This window comes from Pteropus alecto, unplaced genomic scaffold, assembly GCF_000325575.1.
Source record: "Pteropus alecto unplaced genomic scaffold, ASM32557v1 scaffold131, whole genome shotgun sequence".
Classification (NCBI taxonomy): domain Eukaryota; kingdom Metazoa; phylum Chordata; class Mammalia; order Chiroptera; family Pteropodidae; genus Pteropus; species Pteropus alecto.
The window spans coordinates 8,478,367-8,500,920 of NW_006434709.1; the positions used below are offsets into that span (position 1 = coordinate 8,478,367).

At 38.0% G+C, this 22,554-nt stretch overlaps 1 protein-coding gene and 1 pseudogene across 2 annotated transcripts in view; both read left to right on the plus strand.

Annotated features, from left to right (window-relative positions):
* Window positions 1-3,850: 3,850 nt before the first annotated feature.
* Window positions 3,851-3,969, plus strand: LOC112477941 (annotated as a pseudogene).
* A 14,014-nt stretch (window positions 3,970-17,983) lies between these two features.
* Window positions 17,984-22,554, plus strand: part of XPO1 (exportin 1) — a 36,507-nt gene continuing 31,936 nt past the window's right edge. The window contains exons 1-2 of one of the 2 annotated variants that reach the window (XM_006909567.3): window positions 17,984-18,749; window positions 22,043-22,174. In XM_006909567.3, coding sequence (XP_006909629.1) covers window positions 22,049-22,174 — 126 coding nt within the window. In that variant the 5' untranslated portion in view covers window positions 17,984-18,749; window positions 22,043-22,048. Of the gene's footprint in view, window positions 18,750-19,183; window positions 19,581-22,042; window positions 22,175-22,554 lie in introns of those variants that run through there. The other variant, XM_025045072.1, reaches the window with a different exon arrangement.

A 22,554-nucleotide genomic window follows, 5' to 3' on the forward strand; every position in this document is an offset into this window, starting at 1 on the left:
AATGTATTCTTTATTTCAGTTATTGCATTCTCTATTTCTGACTGTTTTTTTTTTTAATGTTTCCTATCTCCATTTTTACATTTCTTATCTCTTTGTTGAAGTTCTTCTTGAGATCATTGAGTGTCTTATAACCAGTGTTTTGAAGTTTGCATTTGGTAGCTTGCTTGTCTCCATTTTGTGTATTCTTTTTTGGAGCTGTGTTCTGTTCTTTCATTTGAGACATATTTGTCTTCTCATTTTGGCTGCTTTCTTATGTTTTTCTATGTATTAGGTAGAGCTGCTATGTCTCCTGGTCTTAGTACAGTGACCTTATGTAGAAAATGTCCTGTGGGGCCCAGTGGTGTAGTCTCTCTGGTCACCTAAGCTACATGCTCCATGTATATCCCTTGTGTGGGTCGTATGTGCCCTCCTATTATAGTTGAGCCTTGGTTGCTCTTTGCACATCAGTAGGTGGGACTGACCCTCAGGTTGATTGATTCTGAGGACTGGCTGTGGCTACAGTGAAGGAGCTGTTGTGCAGGGACTGACCCTATGAAGTAGAATTTGCTTTAGCAGGGTTCTGGTGCCTGCTCATTCTGCCTTTTGGGTATACCCAGGCATCTTACTCAACAGTGTCCCCACAGTGCCCAACACATTGCCTGCCATGTAGTAGGCTGTAGTGGGTACACAATAAATGTGTACTTCTTCATTCAGCAGAGATCTATGGAGCACCTACCATTTGGCCAGGTACTCTGTTTGCTGCTGAGCATTGAAGAGATGTGTTCTTTTGGTTGTCTAGAAAAAACAGACATTAAAAGATACTTGATTGTAGTGGGATGAGTGTGAAGAAGGAATAGTATATCTAAAGTACAATAAGACCTTGCAGGGAGGGACTAATCTGGGACCCTCCCTTAAGAACTGACTTTTAAAAAGAGAATTGAAGATAAATTGAATTACTTTTGCCAAGATTATGAAAAAGTGTTGCAGCCAGAGAAAACTGCCTTCCCAAAGGAAAGAGTTTTTTTTCCCTTAGAAAGTCGAAATGTCAGCAGACCCTTACAGAGTGAGGAGGAGGGAAACCTCTGCAGTGGCCCTGGAGATAGACTTGATGAAACCTCACTTGTGTGCTTGATACTTATGGAGGATGGGTGAAAAAGGTGAAGGAATTAAGAAGTACAAATTGCCAGTTATAAAAATAGTCACAGGGGTGTAAAGTAGAGCATAGAGAATATAGTCATTAATATTATAATAAATATGTACGATGTCAGATGGGTCAGATAGATTTATCGGGTTGATCACTTCTTAAGTTATATACATGTCTAATCACTATGTTGTACAGCTGAAACAATATAATATTATATGTCAACTGTAATTTTAAAAAATTATTAAGAAAAAGAACAAATCTATTGAAGGATTTTAGGCAGGAGAAAGAATTGATAAAATTTGAATTTCTTAAAATCTTTCTGGCTGCTCTGGAAAGGTTAGGAGGCTTTTATAATTGTCGAGGATAATGAAGATGACTAAGTGTTAAATGAATGGATAACCCCAAACAACAATTCATTACCACTTATATTCAAATAGACTCTAATACAAATTTACTTAGTTTGCGCATTCTTTTATATTTCCCTGAGACCATATCCTCTTTAATTTAGATCAAGAAATTTACAGATCTCTTCAAGTTATAGATTATTAACCATTTTTAGGGTAGTTACCTCTGCAAGTAGGTCCTATTACCCAGTAATATAATTTTATTGTAGAGGGTTATCAAATCTTAACTCTGGGGAGACCTCTCCATCTGCCCACACATGAGTGGGCCAAACCATCTTCAGTGTATTTTACCTAACTGCCCAATATCAATCCCTGCTATGACATCACATAGATGTTCTACTTAGGAGAAGCCTCAAAGAACTTTACAAGACAAATAAGCAAGTGTGTAGTTCTGGCAGAGGAAGAAAAGCAAAATATGGAAACTGAGGATATTAGAGTAAAGCCAGTTTCTATCTTAATTTGTGTGATTTTTACAGTAACTCTTTCTTTGGCTGCCTTAATCATCTGGAAATCAGTTTGGGTAACTGTTCAGAAAGCAGTACTCTCAGAATTGTAATGCCATTAGGGAGTTTCAATTCTAATAACAGCTGTCTAGTACACTTGGCCCAAGTTAACAGCATTCAAACGATGTAAAACAGATTCCATTAGTCTTACCAAAATAAAAATAACAACAGTATTACACATTTTAAAACTCTGGAATTACTTTTATTCTGTTTTTCTTCTTGTAAAGAATTTGACATTATTGCTTATATAGCTCCTAAGTAATAAAATTTAGAATGTCTGTTCATAAGGTTATGACTTAAAGGAGAAAACATCTTTCTTTTTTTTTAACCTGAGACATTCTAAAACAGGGGGAAAAGCCATTGTTTAATATATAGTGTTATAGATAACAAAAGAGGTGCTTCAAGCTGAGTGAATCTGAATGTGTAAAAGTTTTAAAGACAATAATCAAAATTTTAAATATCTTATCAAAACACTTTTTCTCACCAGAGGGAGGGACTGTAAACATCATCTGAAAATAAATCTCGAACGCTGGAATCTCCTTTCAGAGTGACTTGATGAGATCAATAAGCACGAAATTATTCTTTGACTCTGAGTGGTAGCTATTTGGTAAATATATAGAAGTTGAATTTTTTGTTGTTTGTTTTTAAACCCAGGGAAACATTTTATTTTGATGAAGTGACAACCATTATATCTCACTAATATATAAAAGCCAGTTTGTCATGGTCACAATTTATCAATTAAATAAAAGGTTAGTCATGAGAACAGTGTGTCTTTGGAATGCTTCAGAATGCTTGGTAACATGAACAGTACGTAGACATTCAGAAAACACTGGTGAGTGATGAATAATAACGATGATGATAATAATATGTATGGAGTGTTTACCATATGGTAGGTACTTTGATACAAACTTTACAGGTATTACATATGTAACTACTAATTCTCACAATGAACCTAGGAAGTAGGTCCTCTTTTTACGGATGGGGAGGCTGGGTCACAAAGAGAATGGGGAACTTGCACAAAATCACAGAGCTAGGAGGTGGTGAAGCTGGGGTTTGAAATCAGACATCTGTCCTTAGAGTCTTACATATGGGATGATTAAGCTGAGGTTTTAAAGCAGCAGGCCATAGCCCTTTACTTTAGTGAGTCTTTTAAAATAAATAAAATAGAATGGAACAGAAAATATCAGAGTGCATCACAATAAAGGTAAGATTTCATAGGACAACTGTCATTTATGTGTAGACAGATAAACAATCTACTATACAGTATCAGATAAAAAAGTGCATTACAAAACCTAATTGTCACAGATATGAAACTAATAGAATCAGTTTTCCACAAAGGAAAAATATCACAGCTTTCTTATTTTTCCTGCAAAATTAAACCTAAAAATGAACTAGTCCAATTTTTTTAAGCTTAAAAGAGCACACATTTATTATCTCACAGTGGGTAAGGAAACCAGTTATTTATGCATAGACAAGTACACATGGATTGAGTCACAACATAAAATGTATTTTTTACTTTGGGTTGAGGTAAAAAATCTTTGAGCTCACTAACCTGAAATACGGTCGATATATTTTTCTTAATTATCAAAAGCAATGGCATTGAATTTATTAGTTATTAAGTTCTCTGCCCCAAATAATTAAATTATAAGAAATTTGAGAAAGGCCATTTAAATTTTATCTATTGTTTAAAAACTTGACCAATTAAAAATTGAAGGAAAAAACCTATAATGAGGATTTAGACAAAAATTTAAGACCACAAAATTAATAATTTGAGATCTCATCATGAAGCATTTATTTTTCAATTAAAATAAAAATTTGAGGTCTACAGCCATGCCACCCTGAACATGCCCGATCTTGACTGATCTCGGAAGCTAAGCAGGGTCAGGCCTGGTTAGTACTTGGATGGGAGATCACCTAGGAATACCAGGTGTTGTAGGCATTAAAAAAAAAAATTTCGAACATCATATTTTAAACTAATCCCATCTTTGGTGCTTTTTATACTTTTCCATATTTTCAAGCAAGTTTGGACTGATACATTTTTAGGTTTAATTTTGCAGGTAAAGTAAGATAGCTGTGATATTTTCTCTTTTTGGAAAACTGATTCTATTAGTTTTATATCTATGAATCAGGTTTTGTAATGTGCTTTTTCATTTGAAACTGTATGGTAGATTGTTTTCATGTTTTGAAAAATAATCTATGCATCCCAGTTTATCACCAAGAGTTATTCATAATGGAAAAGATAAATTAACCTTTGCAACTTTGTTTCTTATTTGTGTGCCTAATTAATTATGAACTTGTTTGAAAATGTTTTTGATGGGCTACTGAACTTTGAAATTTAAACTTTAGTCATCACTTCTTTGATTGTGGAAATAATTAAGTAAAGGTTAAAGAATGAACCAAAGCTTTCATTATGTAGGCTAAATGTGTCTATTATGTTAACTGTTAAGATTATTGCTGATTTCCAGTAATGGGCTATTGATTAACTATAATGACCTCCTTCACCATCTCTGATATATTTTTTTGTAAATTGGTTTGCCCTGTAACTTTATGAATCATTGTTTAATAATTTTTGAGTTACAAGATTTCCAGAGGGAATCTGAAAAGTATACAGGATTTTTCTCTATGGAAAGCACAGAACATTGTTTCTGACATTTCTGACACTCTAAGTGACAAGATTTCTCCAAACAGATGTAGTATATAATAGCATACAATATACTTTTACATTGCTTTGGACAAGAGATCTCTATGTGATATGATTCTAAGTGGCTGACTGCGCAGACTTTTCTCTTTGTGCAGATTGTGTAAAATGAGATCCTTTTAAGCATTTGCTTTAAAATAAGAGACTCTTTCTTTCCAAGGAGTAATAGGAAGTTTTATAAATTAATTATATCTGCCTTTTTTGAAGACAAGAGCTGGCCTTTCTGTCCTTTTTCAGGTCTAAGGCGACTACCTTAATAAATATTGCTTCGAATCTTTTGTAAGTCTAAATTACATGAGTTTGATGTTTATTTTTTTTTTAAGAGTAAGGGTTTATCAACTCTAACTTGCATATAGCTTTAAAGTTTCATCCATTCACTCATCTATTAATTCAACAAATGTTTATTGAATACCAAATATACAGGTAGGTACCATAGGTAACTTAATAGAATAAAAAGACATACCGCAGAGTTCCTGCTCTTTAGAAGTTTATCACTCAGATTAGAAGGGAAGACATACTGCCAGTGAACCACCAAGTTGCAACAATTCTACTCCCTTAACATTTCTTGAATCTTTCCACATCCTGCCATCTTCAAAGCTGCTACCTTAGTTCAGACCATTACCAGCTCTTCCTTGGTTTTCTCCAACGTATCTCCTTGTCCTCAGTCTTGCTTACTCAAATCTATTCTTCACAATGTTCTCTCTAAAATGTTAATCTAATTACTCTCTTTCCCAATTACTCTCTTTCTTAAAACTCTTTGATGACTCACTATTGTCCTCAGGATAAAGTCTAAATTGTCAAAGTGGCTGTATCTGGCCTTGCTTCTCTCTCTTTTCCCATCTTTAGCCATTTGCTTTCCTTAGCTATGTTTTTCAGCCATTTTGATTTCCTTTCAGAGTCCCTTATTTACCATGCTTGTCTTCTCTCACATTGTTCATGTCATCAGACGTGTGTTCATTAATTCATTTATTCACTCAAAACATCTTTTATTAAAGATGTCTACATATCTAGCCCTGTACACTACCCTGAAATTTCCCATTGAGTCAAGAGATGGATGTGTAAGCAGTAGTCAGGTCCCAGTATGGTTGTAGGCCCAAGAACTGTGGGAGTCATGAATAAATCCAAGTCCAGGAAATCAGTAAAGGCACTGGAGGGAAGAAGCGGGTGAAAAGCAGTCTGGATGGAGGAAGCAGCATATATAAAAGCCCAGAGCTGAGAGCCTATTATTCTGGGACATGGCAATCAGTGTGGTCTGAGTAGACGGTATGCAAGCCTTAGAGCATGAGTGAGACTGGGGAGGCAGGGCCCAGTCACCAAGGGTCTTGTGCAATGTGCTAGGGAGTTGGAGTTTCTCTTCTTGTGAGGTAATGGAGAGCCACTGAAGGATTTTTTTTTAATTTATTTATTTTAATTAGTTTCAAGTATACAGTATATTGGTTAGACATCTATATAGTTCATAAAATGATCCCCTCAATTGCTCCCTCCTTCTCCTGTCCTTCCACCTAGGTAATGTATTAACACTAATTGTATTCCCTATGACGTGCTCCCAATCCCCATGACCATGCATCAGCTACTAATTTGTACTTCTTTAACTTGAAGGATTTTTTAAAAGTGGAAGTGAGAGACCGGGAGCTAGAGAGGAAAAAGCAATGTGGCATGGTCACATTTGTTTTTTAAAATCAATACTCTAGTAGTATTGCTGGAAAAAGTGGCAATTTCTTACAAATTGCTTAAATAACACAGTCCTGAATTGAACAAAAAAATCATCTGAAAAACTTCAGGCCTGCCTTATGAAGCTGAGGCCATTGACTAACATGCTAATGAAGTTTAAATTGCATAAATGCATGCTAGTTTAAATTGCTTATATTTTAATAGTCACAAGAGTATGAGTCTGTGAGGATAAGACTTCTGCTTCACTTGTTCCCTACCATGTCCTAACAACCTAAGACAGCTGTCATGGAGTAGATTACCAATAAATATTTTTGACCAAGCAACTCTCAAATGTCTTCAAATACCTCTTCCAATATCGTTCAATGAAAATAACTCCTTTGTATATTTTTTAAAAAGCTAATAATGCTACTAAATTAACCCCTGCTTGTTAATGATAACATGATCAAATTTATGAAACTGTGTGTTTACTTAGAAGCTATTGTAAATCTAATTACAGGAAAATATACATCCGAAGAAAATATTTTTATCATTTGGTCTTTTCCTATCTAGGAAAGTAAAAGGTTTTTCTTATCGGTATATTCCCAGCCCCAGCACAGTACATGTCACATACTGGGGCTCAAAATATTAGTTAAAAGAATAAATACCTAAATAAATATGGAAAATCCATAATTAGAAATAAAATTCTGTACTTCTATTTGTCTACTCTAATTTTGGGGAAGAAAGGAACACACATAAAATTTGTCATTAAGCCAGAAAGGACCTTAGGGACCTTTTAACAGTTCAATCACTTCACAGATTGTGAAGAACTAGGAGAATCCAGATCTCCTGATTCTATACATTCTTCATTATCCCATTTTGCAACTCCAATTTTTAAAAAATGTGGCAACATTTATAAAAATATTGTTTGATCTTGTGAAAGTCACTTTTTTTTAGTACCACTTAAATGTACCTCTCTACTGCAGAGCCATATATCTCCAATAGGAGCAGAATTTGGAATATAGATGTAGAATTCATAAATGAAGGTGTTTTTGTCCCTCAAGTAAACCCTGTATGTTTTTCTGTATGCCAGTTATTTCCGCAGTATAAGTTGTTCAGCTACAGTCTTCAACAACCAATGAAGTTTATGTTGTGCACAAGACCTTAGGGATTTCATGTTTGCAGAGGCCAATAAAAGCAAATTCTCTCATGCCCTCCTATCAGGAGCCTCATTTTGACATTCTGCCAGATGACTTCTCAGATTTGTATGTAGTTCTACCTCCCTCTCTAGATTTCAAGACAGGCAAAGTTTGTCTTTGAAGCCCATTTACTCTGTCTTCCCTCACTGGTCCTCTTTCTGTCCCTTTAGGTCCCTTTAGTGGTCGTCTTTTCTTCCCTTAGCCACTCTGACCGCCTAAGAAATATGCTTGCAGATTTCTCACTCTCACTAACTACAGCTTAAATGCTTGAAACCTCTCTCCCCACCACACACCATTCATTTGTGAGAAAAACTAGAAGGGAGAAATAACACCTGCCTCTATTCCCAGTTCTGCATCTCTAAAGGTAGAGACTATAAGATAATTCTAGGAGAGCCCCAGTGGTCTTAGGGCTGCAGTTCCTTGGGTTATCTCTGGAGCAGCCTCAGTAGAGAGGGAAGGGAAGCCTTACTCCTCCCTTCTTAGTCTCAGGCTATAAATGGGCACTCATATCTCCTGCCTTGAGCATTCAGTCAGAAGGTTCAGGTGGCCCTGCTGAGCTCCTAAACAGGAATAATAGGAGGCTGAGAGCTAAACAGGCTATACTCTATATTCTCAGTGAGCTCTGGGGGATAGGTGGACTCCTGATGGACAAATGATTAGGAGCTGTGTGAACTTCCAACTTCTTCCTTGCTTCTCTGTCATAGGTTTACTTTCTTCGAGGACTAGGTTTTATGTTTTTGTACCTTTCTCTAGCATCGGAACTGATGCTACTATAAGACAAGACTGGACAAATCCTCCTGACACAACTGAGTGACAAATTCTATTGACTTGCCTCCAGTCTTTTCTAGCTATAGCAGGGGAAGCGTGAACTCCTCAGAAAACTAAGGCCCTTTTAGACCACCCTGGTTTTGAAAATGCTATAATAGGCGCAGGGCCTTAGGAGCTCTCCAAAACACTTAACTAATCTGTGTGTAGAATGAATTTCTTAGTCTCCCGGACTACTTTCTTTCCAATCAGAAAACTGAAACCTATACACAAAATAGGGTGCTTTGTGTCCTGGTGAGGCAGGAAGAAACGGGAACTGTTTCCACTCTTGTCTTTCATAAGATCCCCTTCTTCCTTCCTTCTTTATAGTTTCCTTAGGTTGAGTCTAGTGGTTTGTTATAAAGATGGTACTTTTGCCTGGAAGAGTGAAAATTGCCACCTGGATACTTAGATCTGTGATTTTTTGTTTTCACTGTCTCCTACTTCACTGTCTCTGAAGGTCACCTGGCACTGTTTTCTATTCCTCAGTCTGGCGAGTCTGTGGGCTTGTTTTGACTCAGCCTTCTGGGTAACATAAGGATCCTGCTAAGCTGGCACTTCCTAGCCTATGACTGCACACCCCTACCACACTGCCCGCCACTATGGTGGCTAGTAGTCCAGTGTTGTCACTCTGCCTCAGCTTCATGCACACTTGCCCATTTTGTTTGCTCACCCTGTGCTCTCCTCTTCCCAAATTCACTGCAAAACCCTTATTAGGGTATCCTATTGTTACCCAGTAAAGAAAGAAGTATTTGCTTTGTGATGGTGTAAACATAATCTGGAAAAAAAGTCTATGTTACTGTGTTAGTGATGAGTACAGAAATTATATTTAGGTTCTACGCAAAACCTCTAGCTGAATTATCAGGCAAACTACTTTCAATGTGTCCTTTGGTATAATATGACTTATATAGGAAAGATTTAAGAAATATTTTCAAATACTTCAGGTTTCATGGACCTCAGAAAAGGTGGAACTTTTTAAAATATTGAAATAGATTAAAATACTTGTACAGAGTATGTTCAATAGGTTGGATCTCTACAGGAAAAGAAAAAAGTGAAATAATTGTCTGAATAAATTGGGAAATAATCATTTGTGTTTGAATTTATGCTGTCATACATTTTCTGTGTTCATGGTGTTATGGCACAACCCAATTTCACTGTATATAAGGAATTTTTCAAATCTTGATTTTTATTTCATTAAACATTCAAAATTTAGAAATTTGGATTTGCTTTGGCTTGTTTCTGACTTATTTCTGGCTGTCTATATATAAAAAAAAATCTGGAAAATAGTAGATACCAATAAATGGTAAATTTACCAGGCAATTTTCTTATAAACAACTACTGCAATTTGATTTCCAGCAGATTACTTTATCTAACTAGAAAAAACAGTAAATGTCTAAGATTCAGAGCCTTGTAAGGAAAGGAAGCCCCTTTGTAACCTCCAAATGTATTATGGAAGTTTGTTTTTTTTTGTTTTTGTCTTTTAGAAAGTGTTGAGTGAGACGAAAATTTTCATTGGGCATCTTCAATTCCACAAGCATCCCCTTGTTATTTTCTCTCCAACTTTCTCAAAGTGTGAAGAGGGAGAAGAGGAATGAATATATGTATGTACAAACAAATTTTTTATACTCCGTGCAATTGACTATAAAAGGAACTTGTAAAGACTGATATTATGACCTCGTGCTTATACATATATATTGTTTTCTACATTTCTTAGATAAAGGATCAGAATTACTGAAATTATGAATATAATGGCCAATATAGTTATGTAAAATTCTTCATATGAAAAGCAGTTTATATATCATTCATTTGAAAATCTTCAGGTTCTAGTTACATTACAAATAAAAAATTGTACTGGCCAATCATGCCAGACCACCCTTTTAAGAAAATATTCCATGAATTGTGGCAACTTTCAAAATGCCTAAGCAAATGTACTATGTCCTACAATACATTTATTAAAATGTAGTACTGTTATTAAAATAAATCATTTTGCTTTTACAACATTTCTCAGGGTAAAGATAATAGAATGGTTAAATAAATATTAGAGAGAGAGAGAGAGAGATAGCTTCTAGAATTTGTACTAACTCTTTTTTGGAATTTTGACCATAGCTCTAAAATATGCTTTAGGAGAATTTTAAAGTTTCTGATTTAGAAAAATTAGAATAAATTTTTTTTTTTAAATGACCCCATGACATCTATAGGTGATATCTATAGTCATCTACATGACATCTACCGTCCTTCCAGGTGATAGTATTTCTCTTTCTTTCTCCCAAAGTTTTGGAATTTACATCAAAATAGAAAAGAGTTAACAGCTAAAAGAGTGTATTCTTTCTAGAAAAATTTACATTTTGTTCATTCATTCATTTTTTTTTTAATCAGGATATATTTGTATACTTTCTTCTTTATTTCAAGTACATTAACTTTCTGGGTTCATTTCTTTATCTTAAAATGGCAATAGTAATAGTTCCTACTTCACTGAGTTATTGTGAAAATTAAACAAATAAATATCATAAAGTGCTTAGAAAAGTTCCTGGCACATAGTAAATGCTCAATAAATGTTAGCCGTTATTATACTTGCTATTTTTATTATTATCTTCACATTTTGATCTCTCCGGGTTTATGGTGTATCTGCTGTTTGACCCTAACATTCTCAATAAATGTCTAGAAATCAGCTTGAAACGGTTTAAACATAGTACCACCTGAAGGCAGGGTGAGGTACTGAGAATTTTCTACTAATGTATTTATGATGTTAATCTCATCTCTTCAGAGAGGAATGTCTTCTGCCCTAGAAATTACATTTTAAAACTTTTCCCTGGAGGAAAAAATTGCAAAATTCATAGTACCCCAAAATAACATATTTTTTGTGAGCCCAGTACAAACTTGTACATACAATGTCCCAAACATTATTTTGGGGGCTTTCTCAGAATGAATTCTTAAGGAATCCCTGTACCTATCCCACTCCAACAGAAACCACAGTGACATAATAATCTAGTGCCTTGTTACTCAAAGTGTGGTCCGTGGACTATCAGCATTACCATTAGCATCTCCTGGGAGTTTGTTAGAAATGAAGAATTTCAGACCCTGCTCCAGGCCTACTGAATCATAATCTGCATTTTAATAGGCTCCCCAGGTGATTCACATATACAATAAAGTTTGGGAAATACAGATCTAGTTGAGGTTCAGCTTTTTTCCTAGTGGGCCAGGATAATTTCAAATATTTTATGAATAGATCAGAGTTTCTCTAACTCTGCACGATTGATATTTTGAGCTGAATAATTCTTTGTTGTGGGGGCCTGTCCTATGCAATGCAAGATGTTTAGCAGCATCCCTGGCTGCTACTCACTAGATGTTAGTTATGCCTGTTGTGACAACCAACAATGTCTTTGTGTTAGTCATTATTATACTTGTCTTTATTACTACCTTCACCTTCTGATCTACCTGGCTTACAATGTGCTCTGTTTGATTCTGACATTGGCTAACAATGTTGTTTTGTCAGACAATGTTTGATTGCTAAATGTCTCCTTGCGGGCAAAATTGCCCCTTGTTGAGAATCACTGAAATAGACCTGCTAACTTTGCTAGGTTCTTCATTTATGCTAAAGTCAGAGTATGTGATTGAACATTTTTTATTGTTGTTAGAATCTATTTTATCTAGTGTATTATACAAGAATAAGACTTTGAAACATAAATTTGATAAGATATTACCAAACTTGATAATACGTTATTACTCTTGATTGCTTTTAAGTTTTCTGCTAATGGTGATAATACCTGAACCTCTTCTTATGATCAAACAAGTAGAGTATGAGGCAGATAGAAGGATATAGGGCAAAGTCAGACCTACTAAATGGTGAGAATTAAAGGAAGTAAAATGGGCCTAGTTTGGAGTGGCATCTAGTACCTTTTCTCCTTTTGTTCAGAGTCATAGAGGCACAGAATGTTGCACCTCATAACATCTTTCCATCAACATTAATTTCCAAGACTTCATTTGAATACGAAAGCCAAAAAAGATTAATTCATGAACCTAACAAATTTTTAGTAAGCACAACTAAGAACTTGGCATAAAGCATCTGCCTTTAAGGAATTTATGGATGATGATAAATTGAGATCCTAATTCCGCCCATTCCCAACAACCTGTTCTTCCTGCAGCACATTTCAGAAAACGGTAACCCCACCCTTCCAATCACTGAGATCAAAATCCGTGGAGTCATTCTTGCATCTTCTTTCTCACACATGCCAATCCAATTCTGTAGGAAGTCCTTTTGACTTTACTTTCAAAATATATTCAGAATTTGAATACCTCCATGACTACCACTCTGTCCAAGCCACAATCCCTGGATTAACACAGAATCTCCTAACAGTTCTATTTCTACCCTTGCTCCCTGGGCTAGTCTCATTATAGAATCTAGAGTGATCCCGTTAAACTCTGAAGTCAAGTCAAGTCTCATTTCTCTGTTTAAACACTTGAGTGGCCTCAAACTGCAGAGAAAACAAGCTAAAGCATTTACAATGGCCTACAGTGAGGCCCAACATCAACTGTCCACCTCGTACCTGTCAGCTGCTTAATTGCTATGACTTCCTCTTTCTCTGACCACAACTCTGGCTTCCTCGATGGTCTTTAATGCACAATAGTGTGCTAGTAAAGATGTAACAACAGGCTCTCAGGAGAAAAAGTCCTGAATTTTAGCTGACTTCCATAATGTAAGTACTCCCACCATGGCCAATTTTAAGCTATCACTGCAATGTCACAAATTGTGGAGTTGAGAAGAGGTATTCAGTAGCATATCAGTATATAGTACTTCCATCATGCAAACACTGCTAATATAAATAATCTCAAGAGCATAGGTAATGAAGTACAACAACATAATTAGGAAGTGATGAATTTTGAGTATTTATTTCCTTCATTTTTAATATAATTTATTTAATTTAATTTTTTTATAATGGTTGTGTTTGTCAACCAGCCTACAAGATTCCTGAAAATTTAGCAGTTGACTTCCAGGAGTCAGTCAAGCTGGCTCTAGCACATCACTGTAAATAACACACCAAACATGCTCTTGTCTCAGAGCCTTTATTTTTCCATCTGCCTGGAAAACACTTCTCCCAATGCTTGCAAGGGCTTCCTTCTTCATCTCCTTCAGATCTTGACTGTTATCTTCTAGGTGACTTCCTCAGACACCCTTTCTAAAATTGCACCCCCCCAACTCCCTATTCTAAACCCTGATTCATTTTTAACTTTAGCACTTATCACCATATAAAACACTATTTCTCTGATTTATTTGTTATATACTTCCAGTGTCCTCCATTAGACTCAAGGCTCAATGAAAGCAGGGATTTTTTAGGATTTGCTCCCTTTTGAATGCTCAGTGACCAGCAAATAGTGGGCTCTCAATATAATATATATATATTTTTTACTTCCTTTTCTGATTTTCATTGCTTAATACATAATGGTATGTTTATATGTGAAAGAAATCGCATGTCTTTCCAACCTACAAGTACCAACTTTACCTTCCCTAACTTGTTTTTTCTTTTTTTACTTCTTATATATGCAGACTCTAAGCCCTAGCTCATTATTTTTAGTTCTGGCTTAGAAACGCTTCAGCAATAACAACTCTGTGGCTCCTTGTCCTGCTTGAGAATGATCCTAGTTAAATGATACTTCAGTTCTCACTCCTCCATGAGTAAGAGACCCATTGTTGTATGTTACCTCGGAGAACTGTATAAATTTCTCAGACAATCAAACTATAACTCCCAGACCTCGCAGCCTATGTTCTCAAAAAGGCAGCAACTCACTTTCAGACAATTGCTGATTCTGCTCCTGACCTATTTAGGTTTCATAGATGCCATACAGATTATTTGCTAAGGTCTTGGACTCATAGGAGTTTAGGTCCACAAATAAGAGTATTCATAATTTTCAATAAACATTCTCAATACTGTAAATTGAAGTTTATGGGAATAAATTTGCAACCTGGACTGTGCTTCTTCAGGTCAATTTTTCATTGAAAAGAGTATCCCGTCTCTCTCACCTCATGCTTCAGCAGTTTTACTGTTGTCCAAGTTATATTGGTCATGTTTTTGAAATCTAAGGTTATGATGTGATGTACTGTTTTACAGAGCATTTTTAAAAGCAAATAGAAAAACAATTTTCTATCAGATAGTCACAAATAAATTTTTCTACCAGTGCCTCCTTTCAGGCTTTACGAAGTCACGCACATTCCCCAGAGATTCAGTGGAAGAAAAAGCCCATGGAATTAATTGTGAATGTGTTCAATCCATGAATACACCCAGTAAGTCAGACTCATGGTATGTTCAGTCTAAGTGCCCATTTTTTATGACTGGTGGAAAGAAGTGCAAGTTGAAGGGCACTGCTGCTGTATCTCTGACAGCAAAGTGGTATCAATTTTCTCAAAAAGAGTGAATTAACCAATTCTATTATTAAAATAATAGATTTATTGCATATTCTTTTAAAAAATTACTACATTATATGGCATTTAATCTTATTATTTGTATATTCTTTGAAGAGCTCACAGTTAGGTAAGATTGCCTTCAGAGCCAAAAGTCCAAATTAAAATGCAAAGATTTCTCATTTGACACTGGTGCAACCTTAATAGCACATGTCCAGAGCTTTGATAGGGAATAAACAGGTAATGTACATATTGTAGTGGGTATGTAAATTGACACAATATTTTTAGGGGACACTTTGGCAGTACCTACCACAATAACAAATATACAAGGCCTCCAACACAGTAATTCCACTTTTAGGATGTTAACTTAGAGATATAGTCACCAGTGTGCCCAAAGATAAATGTACAGGAGTATTCACTGCAGCATTATTTGTTATAGGGAAACTGGAAATAATCTAATTGTCCTCAGTAAGTGAATGGTTGAATCATTTATGATACTGAGCAGATAAGGAAAACTATGGGGCTGTTAATAAGGATAAGGTGGATTTAAACTTTCTGACCTGTTAAGTAAAAAGCAAGTCACTGAACAAATGCATAGTAAAATGTATGTTGAACAAAACACAAAGTAAATATATTTGTAAATAGAAGATATTTCAAATCATAGGTACTACGCCCTTAATGATGATTATCTCTGGAGTGGAAAAGTAAATAAGGGAGCATATGAAGAGGAACTTTCACTTTTTACTGTAGATAACTTTCTCTATTGTTTGAATTGCTAAGTGATCATGTATAACTTTTTAAATTAAAAATTATTAAAAATTAGAAATACATGACAAGTCATAGAAAGAAATTTATGAGTTCTATTTCTCTTATTTCTGATGAATATTATTGTTTTGTGAGACAATATGAATTAGTAGAAAACACAAACATGGGTTCTAATTATTGACTCAACTACTATGGGGTAGTGTGTATCTGTGCATGTGTGATGTGCGTGTTTGGGGTGTGGAGCAAAGCTAGATCTGCAAAATAACAACTATCTCACAGGGCTGCTGTGAGAATTCAGTGAAATATTGTACAAAAAGATCTTTAACAGTCTGCTAGACAGCAGGCAGGCGCTCAATACAGTTTACTTACATTTCCTTATTCTTATCCCATTCCAAGGTTTGAACTTTGTTTGATTCCAACAAATGAAGGTAATGAAAAAAGTATTATACACATGTCAGACCTGTGTTCTGAATCTGTTCCTGAAAATACAGTGATCAAACATAATTATTTGCCCTGTCATTTCCTTTCACACTTCTTAATGTTTATTTTGAATACTCCATTTTAGCTGACTCTAGGCAAAAAAACGATGGGCTAAATATATCTGATTCACTATGGTCACATAGATATGACCTTCTGGGGGTAGATTTAAAAATGAGATTGAAAGAGCCAAAAAAAGGAACGACAGCAAACTGAGACCATTTGAACTTTACAATCCATAAAGTGCTATATGGATCAAACTGCTCCTTCACATCCATTTGATTCTTACATGGATGAGATAGACATAGATGATATCAACCTCATTAAGTGGGTGAGAAAGAAACTGGGGCCCAAAGAGAGGAAGGGATTGGCCTAAGGTCTGAGGAAAGCCAAGCCTTACATCTAGTTTTTATTCCTATTGTTCTGCCATCTAAAAATTTAGTGACCTGATCAAAGAGCTGAAAATTGGAGGAAAAAACTTTTTAAAAAACAGGACAATTCGTTTTTCTGGTATCAAAATGTAAGAATTCCAAATGGTCAGTGTATATCATACATATATTACGGTTTGATATTATCTAGTTAGGCAATGAAAAAAAACCTTAGGTCTGAAAGTCGTCCAGTATCATTTTGGTAAATTTAAGTATTATTAGTGGATTTTTCTTTATGTTGAGGAAGTTTTCTTAAGTGGTGTTTTGGTGTTAGCCATTGTCCATTGTGAGGGAAGAGTTACTGAAGAAAATTGTGTAGATTTAATAAACCATTTAACAACCTCTTGGTGGCAGAATGGACCAAGGAAATTTTGGTGGGTTGCTTGCTGTTTCTTAAGCAAAGAACAATCAGTAAAGCAAAGAACAATTGGTAAAGCTAAGGGCACTTGGGGACAAACGAGAAGCTACCACGTGAAAGTCCACGTGCGTGTGACTTTCATAGAAAATATTATTTGGTGATGAAGGGCAGCTATATGAAAAGAAAAACCAAAGGTAGGCACAGATCAAAGGCACCTGGTGGGAGGCAGTTGCGATGTTAAACTATAATTTCTTAGTTTTGAGGAAGGGTTGATTGTTGAAGCAGCCAAATTCCAGCCTGGGGAGACGCCAAGTTAAAATTTGAAGACTTGCCCAACAACTAAGTATCTTTTCCAGGTCGCTGAGATCACGAGGCGCCAAAAGCAAACGCCTCCACACTTCACCTCAACCTCTTTTACGATTATTCTTCCCCACAACTCCCTGCCTCAGGGCTTTAAAATAGATTAGACACGTCTGGGGCCTACACTTGGCCTCGGTGTGTTCTCTTGGTTTGTTTCCATACACCTCCCCACCCCGGATTAAAAGAACTGGGTGAGCCCACCCTTTCCGCAACGTAGCCCCCATTCAAGGGGCAGGTCCTCAATCCGGCGGGCTAAGGCCCCGCAGGTTGGCGGGAGCCGGCGGGGGCGGGCCGACGCGGGTCCCGGGAAGCCTAGAGAAGAAGCCGCGCACCGCGCGCCGCTCTCAAACTCGCGCCACCACCAGCTCACGAGCGGCGCCCCACCCTCTCCGTCACCAAAGGCGCCCAGCCAATGAGCGGGCCGAAAAGGCCGGGCCTGCGGGCTAAGCGCTGGGAGAGGAAGAAGCGGGGAGGGGCGGGGGGGCGGACGGGAAGTCGAGGGCGGGCTGCGTTTGATTGACGGCTCACTCGAACCAATTCTTCGCGCGGCTTCTGTGCGCTCTCGCTGCTGGGCTCAGCTCTTCGTCCCACCTCCTCCTCCACCTCCACCCCTCTCCTTGCTCCTCTTCGACCCGCCCCTCTTCCCCTCCCCCACTCTGCGGGCAAATCGCTGCTGGAAAGAGGCGGGGGCCGAAGCGGCGGGCTCGTGTGGAGACTTGAGGCGGGATTGACGGGCGGTCTGGCCAATAAGAGGTAGGCTGATGGCGCGGCTGTGGCTGGAACCGACCAATGGGCGGGCGGGCTGGGGGCGGAGGCCCAGGTTCCAAACGCTCCGCGGCGCCATGGGCTGAAAACTCAACCGAGATGGAATCTCCCAGTCTGAACCGGTTTCAACCGGTTCCGAGTTTGAGGCACTAGGAGGAGGGGGAGAAGCGGCTGCAGCGGCCGCGGCAGGAGCAGCGGGAGCTACAGCATCAGCAAGAGCAACAGTAGCTACAGCCCCGGCGGCGGTGCCTGTTCCAGTCTTTGCTGCTGCAGTCCGTGCAACCACCCAGAGGGGGAGGGGGGAACCACCAGTCGCTGAGGAGCAGGAGAAGGGGGAAAGTTTAGGCGAGCCGGGGTGGGGGGGCCCAGCGCCGGAGCCGCGTGAGAGAGGGAGCCGTATTTGGGTAGGGGGAGTCGGACTGCAACTGGCAGCAGAGCGTCCCCCGACCGTGTGGACTCTACACCCCCTACTCCTGCCGCTCCTGCTGCCGCCTGTGGCTGGAGGGTCCCCCTGGGGCTGAATCTTTGGGACTTGACCCCGTTCCCCTCCCCCTTTCCTCACTCCCCAGCCAGGCGGGAGCATTTACTCCTCAGATTAATTCTCCTTTTTTGGGGGGGGCGGGTGGGTGTGTGTCGGGGGGAGGTGTCCCTGAAATAGTAAATTTTGTTGAGGTATTTCTGCCTTTATCCTTTTTTTTAGTTTCCTTTTTTAAGGTGGGAAAACTGTGAAACCCACCTTGATTTCCTCCCCTCTCCCCTCTCCCCACCTTCCCTCGCCCTAATCCCCCGACAAGGAAGGAAGAAGCAGTTGGTTCAATCTCTGGGTAAGTCGACTGTGTTTTCGGGGCCGGGGGTCGGGCGGCGGCGCGGTCGGGCGGGAGGAGGCCGGCGTGGGGCGCGGCGGCGGTCGCGGGAGGAGAGCCTGGGAGGCGGTGGCGGGCCCACAGCGGAGCCTGCGATTGAATGGAGCCGCTTCTGCCACTGGGGGATGGAGGCGGGGAGGTGGCCGCTGGAGGGGAGCGCTTGCTGGGTCATTCGCGTGTGCGGGTGGCGGTGGAGGAAGACAAGGAGCGTGATAGTGAAGCAGGGCCCCGGGGCGGGGGGTGGAAGGGCTTCCCCAGCCCAAAGGACTGGAGAGAAGTTGGGGTGATTTCAGGAACATCTCTGTAAATTATTAGGAGTGGAAGTTTCCAGAAATATTTAGTGCAGCAGCATTGAAACGTCCGCCTGCATCACGTGGCCGCTCAGTGGAGAGCTTGGGATCGGGAGAGGGAGGGGCTGCCGAGTCCCTGCTCTTCCTGCAAGAAAACTCAAACATCTTTCTGGATTTTAGCAGAGTAGGGTTAGAAGTAGGAAAGGCTAGTTGATTTTTTAGAGCTCTGCAAATGAGGTTCCGTGCCGTAGTTTGTTTTCGGGGGCTTGAGTATGTTGTGATCGAATCATTTACTGCTGGTATTGTACCGTGGATGCCCTGATTCGCCTTCATTCCGATGTCTCTTGAGTTTGGCGTGGGTGGGAGGAAGTGGTGTAGTAGAGGAAGCATTAAAGATTTGTCCAGCCAGGACCTCCTCTGATCACGCAGAGGCCATGCTGCCTGGAGAATGGGGCGGTGAACTTCGGGCGCCTGGTGTTTGCCTCCTCAGAGTATGGGCGGGGTGAGTGCGTGCTCCAGTATGCTATAGTTAGAAGTGCCGCAAATCGGTTCGGGTGGGAAGCGAGGAGAGGGCGGGCTTTAGCGAGGTGTGTTTCTACTGAATGAAGCAAGCGATTGCCCACACACCTAAGTAGCAGTCTGTCTCCTTGTAACGACTTTTTTTTTCCCCCCTAACCTGAATAGTAGTTATCATTAAGCGTTAAGCAACGGTTATTTTATTGTTTTTGTATAGGAGCTGACAGTGTGTAGTTTGCTTGCCTATTAAGTTTGAAGTGGCAGTGAAGGTTTTTTGGTAGTCACTTGTAGCTCAGCACGTTCTGGATAATCCCTTGTATATGCTATCCAGTGAGTAGATTTTAGGAGTGAGTACCCAGAGGGAAAAAAGCGTTTGCGTTTTCACCTCTCGCTATGGCTGTTTGCTTTGTGCCTGATTGTATATCTTAAGCGTGTAGCACACTGCTATTAGTGGAAAGAATGTTTTGGAAGCTGTTTGATTTGGGGGACTAAATGTGCTTGGCATTGACCAGAAAGCCGCCATTTCTGTACTACGTACAGTTCAAGAATAGGTAGCTCGTTTCGAACATAGCCGCTAGTTCTAAGGATGGCAAACTCTTCTGTATTTAGCACAAGCTTCTATTCTAAACCTGATTTTTTGCAAGAATTTAGCTCGAATAACTTTGTGAGGGCAGTGTACTTGAAAATGTAACTTTTTATAGTTTATTTTTTGTTTTGACTAATAAATTATAGGTATAGGGAGTGGGGGGAAAGTTTGTGCAATTTTTAACCAAAAAATCGAAAACTTAATATGTAGATCTTGGTGCTTTGTGGATATTGCTTCTCAGCTCCAACTTTAAAAATTGGCACTTGAAGGGAGGAAATTTACACATTTATTTGGAATATATTTCCTTTTTTATAAGTATTTAGATCAAAGATTTTTTTGTGTATGTCAGGTATTCAGTATTAAAAACACTTAACTGCTATAAAGGTTTTTGAAGTCTCAAAAGTTTTATTGTTAGTATTGGATCAGAAGACGGGGGTAAAAATTCTTAAATTCTTAATTTCTCGGTTTTTACACTGTGTACCTTAAACTGGTTCATCTTTTTGACTTCTAATTTGTCATAACTGACATTATTAAATAAAACATTTGGTTTAAAATAGAAATTGCTGCCGTTATTAAGAACATTCTTCAGTTGCTATAAAATACCCAAAAAATCCTATCATTCTAGTTTTCCCAAACATAGTATAATCAAATTAGCCTCCTATTTCCCGATCTTGGAAGGAGACTTGGAGATGACCATCCAACTTTGTTGGGTCTAAATATAGTAAATCATCGGTTCTTAACAGGTTTCATGCATGGCTTTCAGAGTGTCCTGAATTTTCTGTAATTGTATACAAAATTATGAGTTTTTTAAAATGTGGCAAGAGCTATCCTGTTGTTTGATTGTGAGGCTTCTTGACCCCAGAAGGGTTAAGGAGTACTGATTTAGCCAGTTAGATTTGAGTGGCACTGACTTTGAAGAAAAAGCAAAGGAAATTTTTTTATACTGGGCAACAAAAATGTGAATGTGTGCCAGCATCTTGGAGTGGGATCCTCTTAAGGAAAACATTGCATAGGAACCAGTCAATTTTAGCCAGTACATTGAGGTGAAAAACTCACTTTTCTGTTGTGATAAAATTTGTTTTTATTTGGAAAATAGTTGGCAAACTTTTACACTTATCTTGCCAATGGATACCTGGAAATTTTTTTTAAAAATCTTGTTTGATGTATTACCATAGCTTTCTTCTAGACTATATATATTCAGGGAATTTGTACACATAATTTTAATCCCCAAATTCATTTGAAGGTTGAAAGGAACAAATACAGATGGTTTAATTGAGTGTGGAAACTTAAGTTTTGTAGAGATTAAGGGTACCAGATTTAAGACTTCCTGCTAATCATATATACATAGCAAAACTTGTATACCACATTTAAATTTTAGCATCTTCCTAACTTTTCAGCATTTAAAAAATTAAGGTAACATTAAATGAGGGGAAGTGAGTTTTTACTGAAATAGAAGATTCTACTTATGAAGGGGGAAGATATGCCCATTTGAACTTCATTTGTACTTAAAATTTTGAGATCGAGACTTTGAACTATATCAGTTTTTAGAGCCATAAATATTTAATAATAGATTCACTTTAAAGAACAGGTTAGGGTAACTTTATATAAATGTTAGTAAAAAGAATAGTTTGATTTTTCTGGGGCCTAGAAAAGTTGGACCCTAATAACTAAGATAGTTATGGAGTAGCTCAGTACCTTCAGCTTATATTTGCTTTTACTATTTCAGTGTTTAGTTAAAGTCTTTAAATTACTCGTGAAAATATTTGTGTGAACATGGTTGAAATAAAGTAAGGAGTAGAAAGTAATTGACTGATAATATGAAACTTCATAAGCACCTTAAATTTTTTTTTCTGTATTTTCAGTAATCTATGCCAGCAATTATGACAATGTTAGCAGACCATGCAGCTCGCCAGCTGCTCGATTTCAGCCAAAAACTGGATATCAACCTTTTAGACAATGTAGTGAATTGCTTATACCATGGAGAAGGAGCCCAGGTAAAGTAGCTGTTTTTTTCAGTACTATAACATCGCACTGTAATGAAGTTGTTGGGTTATGAGTATAATTTTAAATTCTCACCTTTCTAAAAAGTATTCCTTAGTTTATATTGCAATTATTAACTAATGAGAAATGATCTGGAGAAAGAAACTGCATTATATTTTGACCTGGTTAGAGTGGGATATTTCGGAATATTCTTATACTTGTTCTGTTCTTAAGAAACCTTTACCCCATTTAATAAAAGAGCCCGACGTATTGTTTTGTAGATATTAAAAGTTATATGTACAATATATATGATATATGATGTAATATGTGTATAGTTAACATTTGGAGTTAATATGATTCGTCTATCTTTGAAACATTTAAACTACAGAAGTAC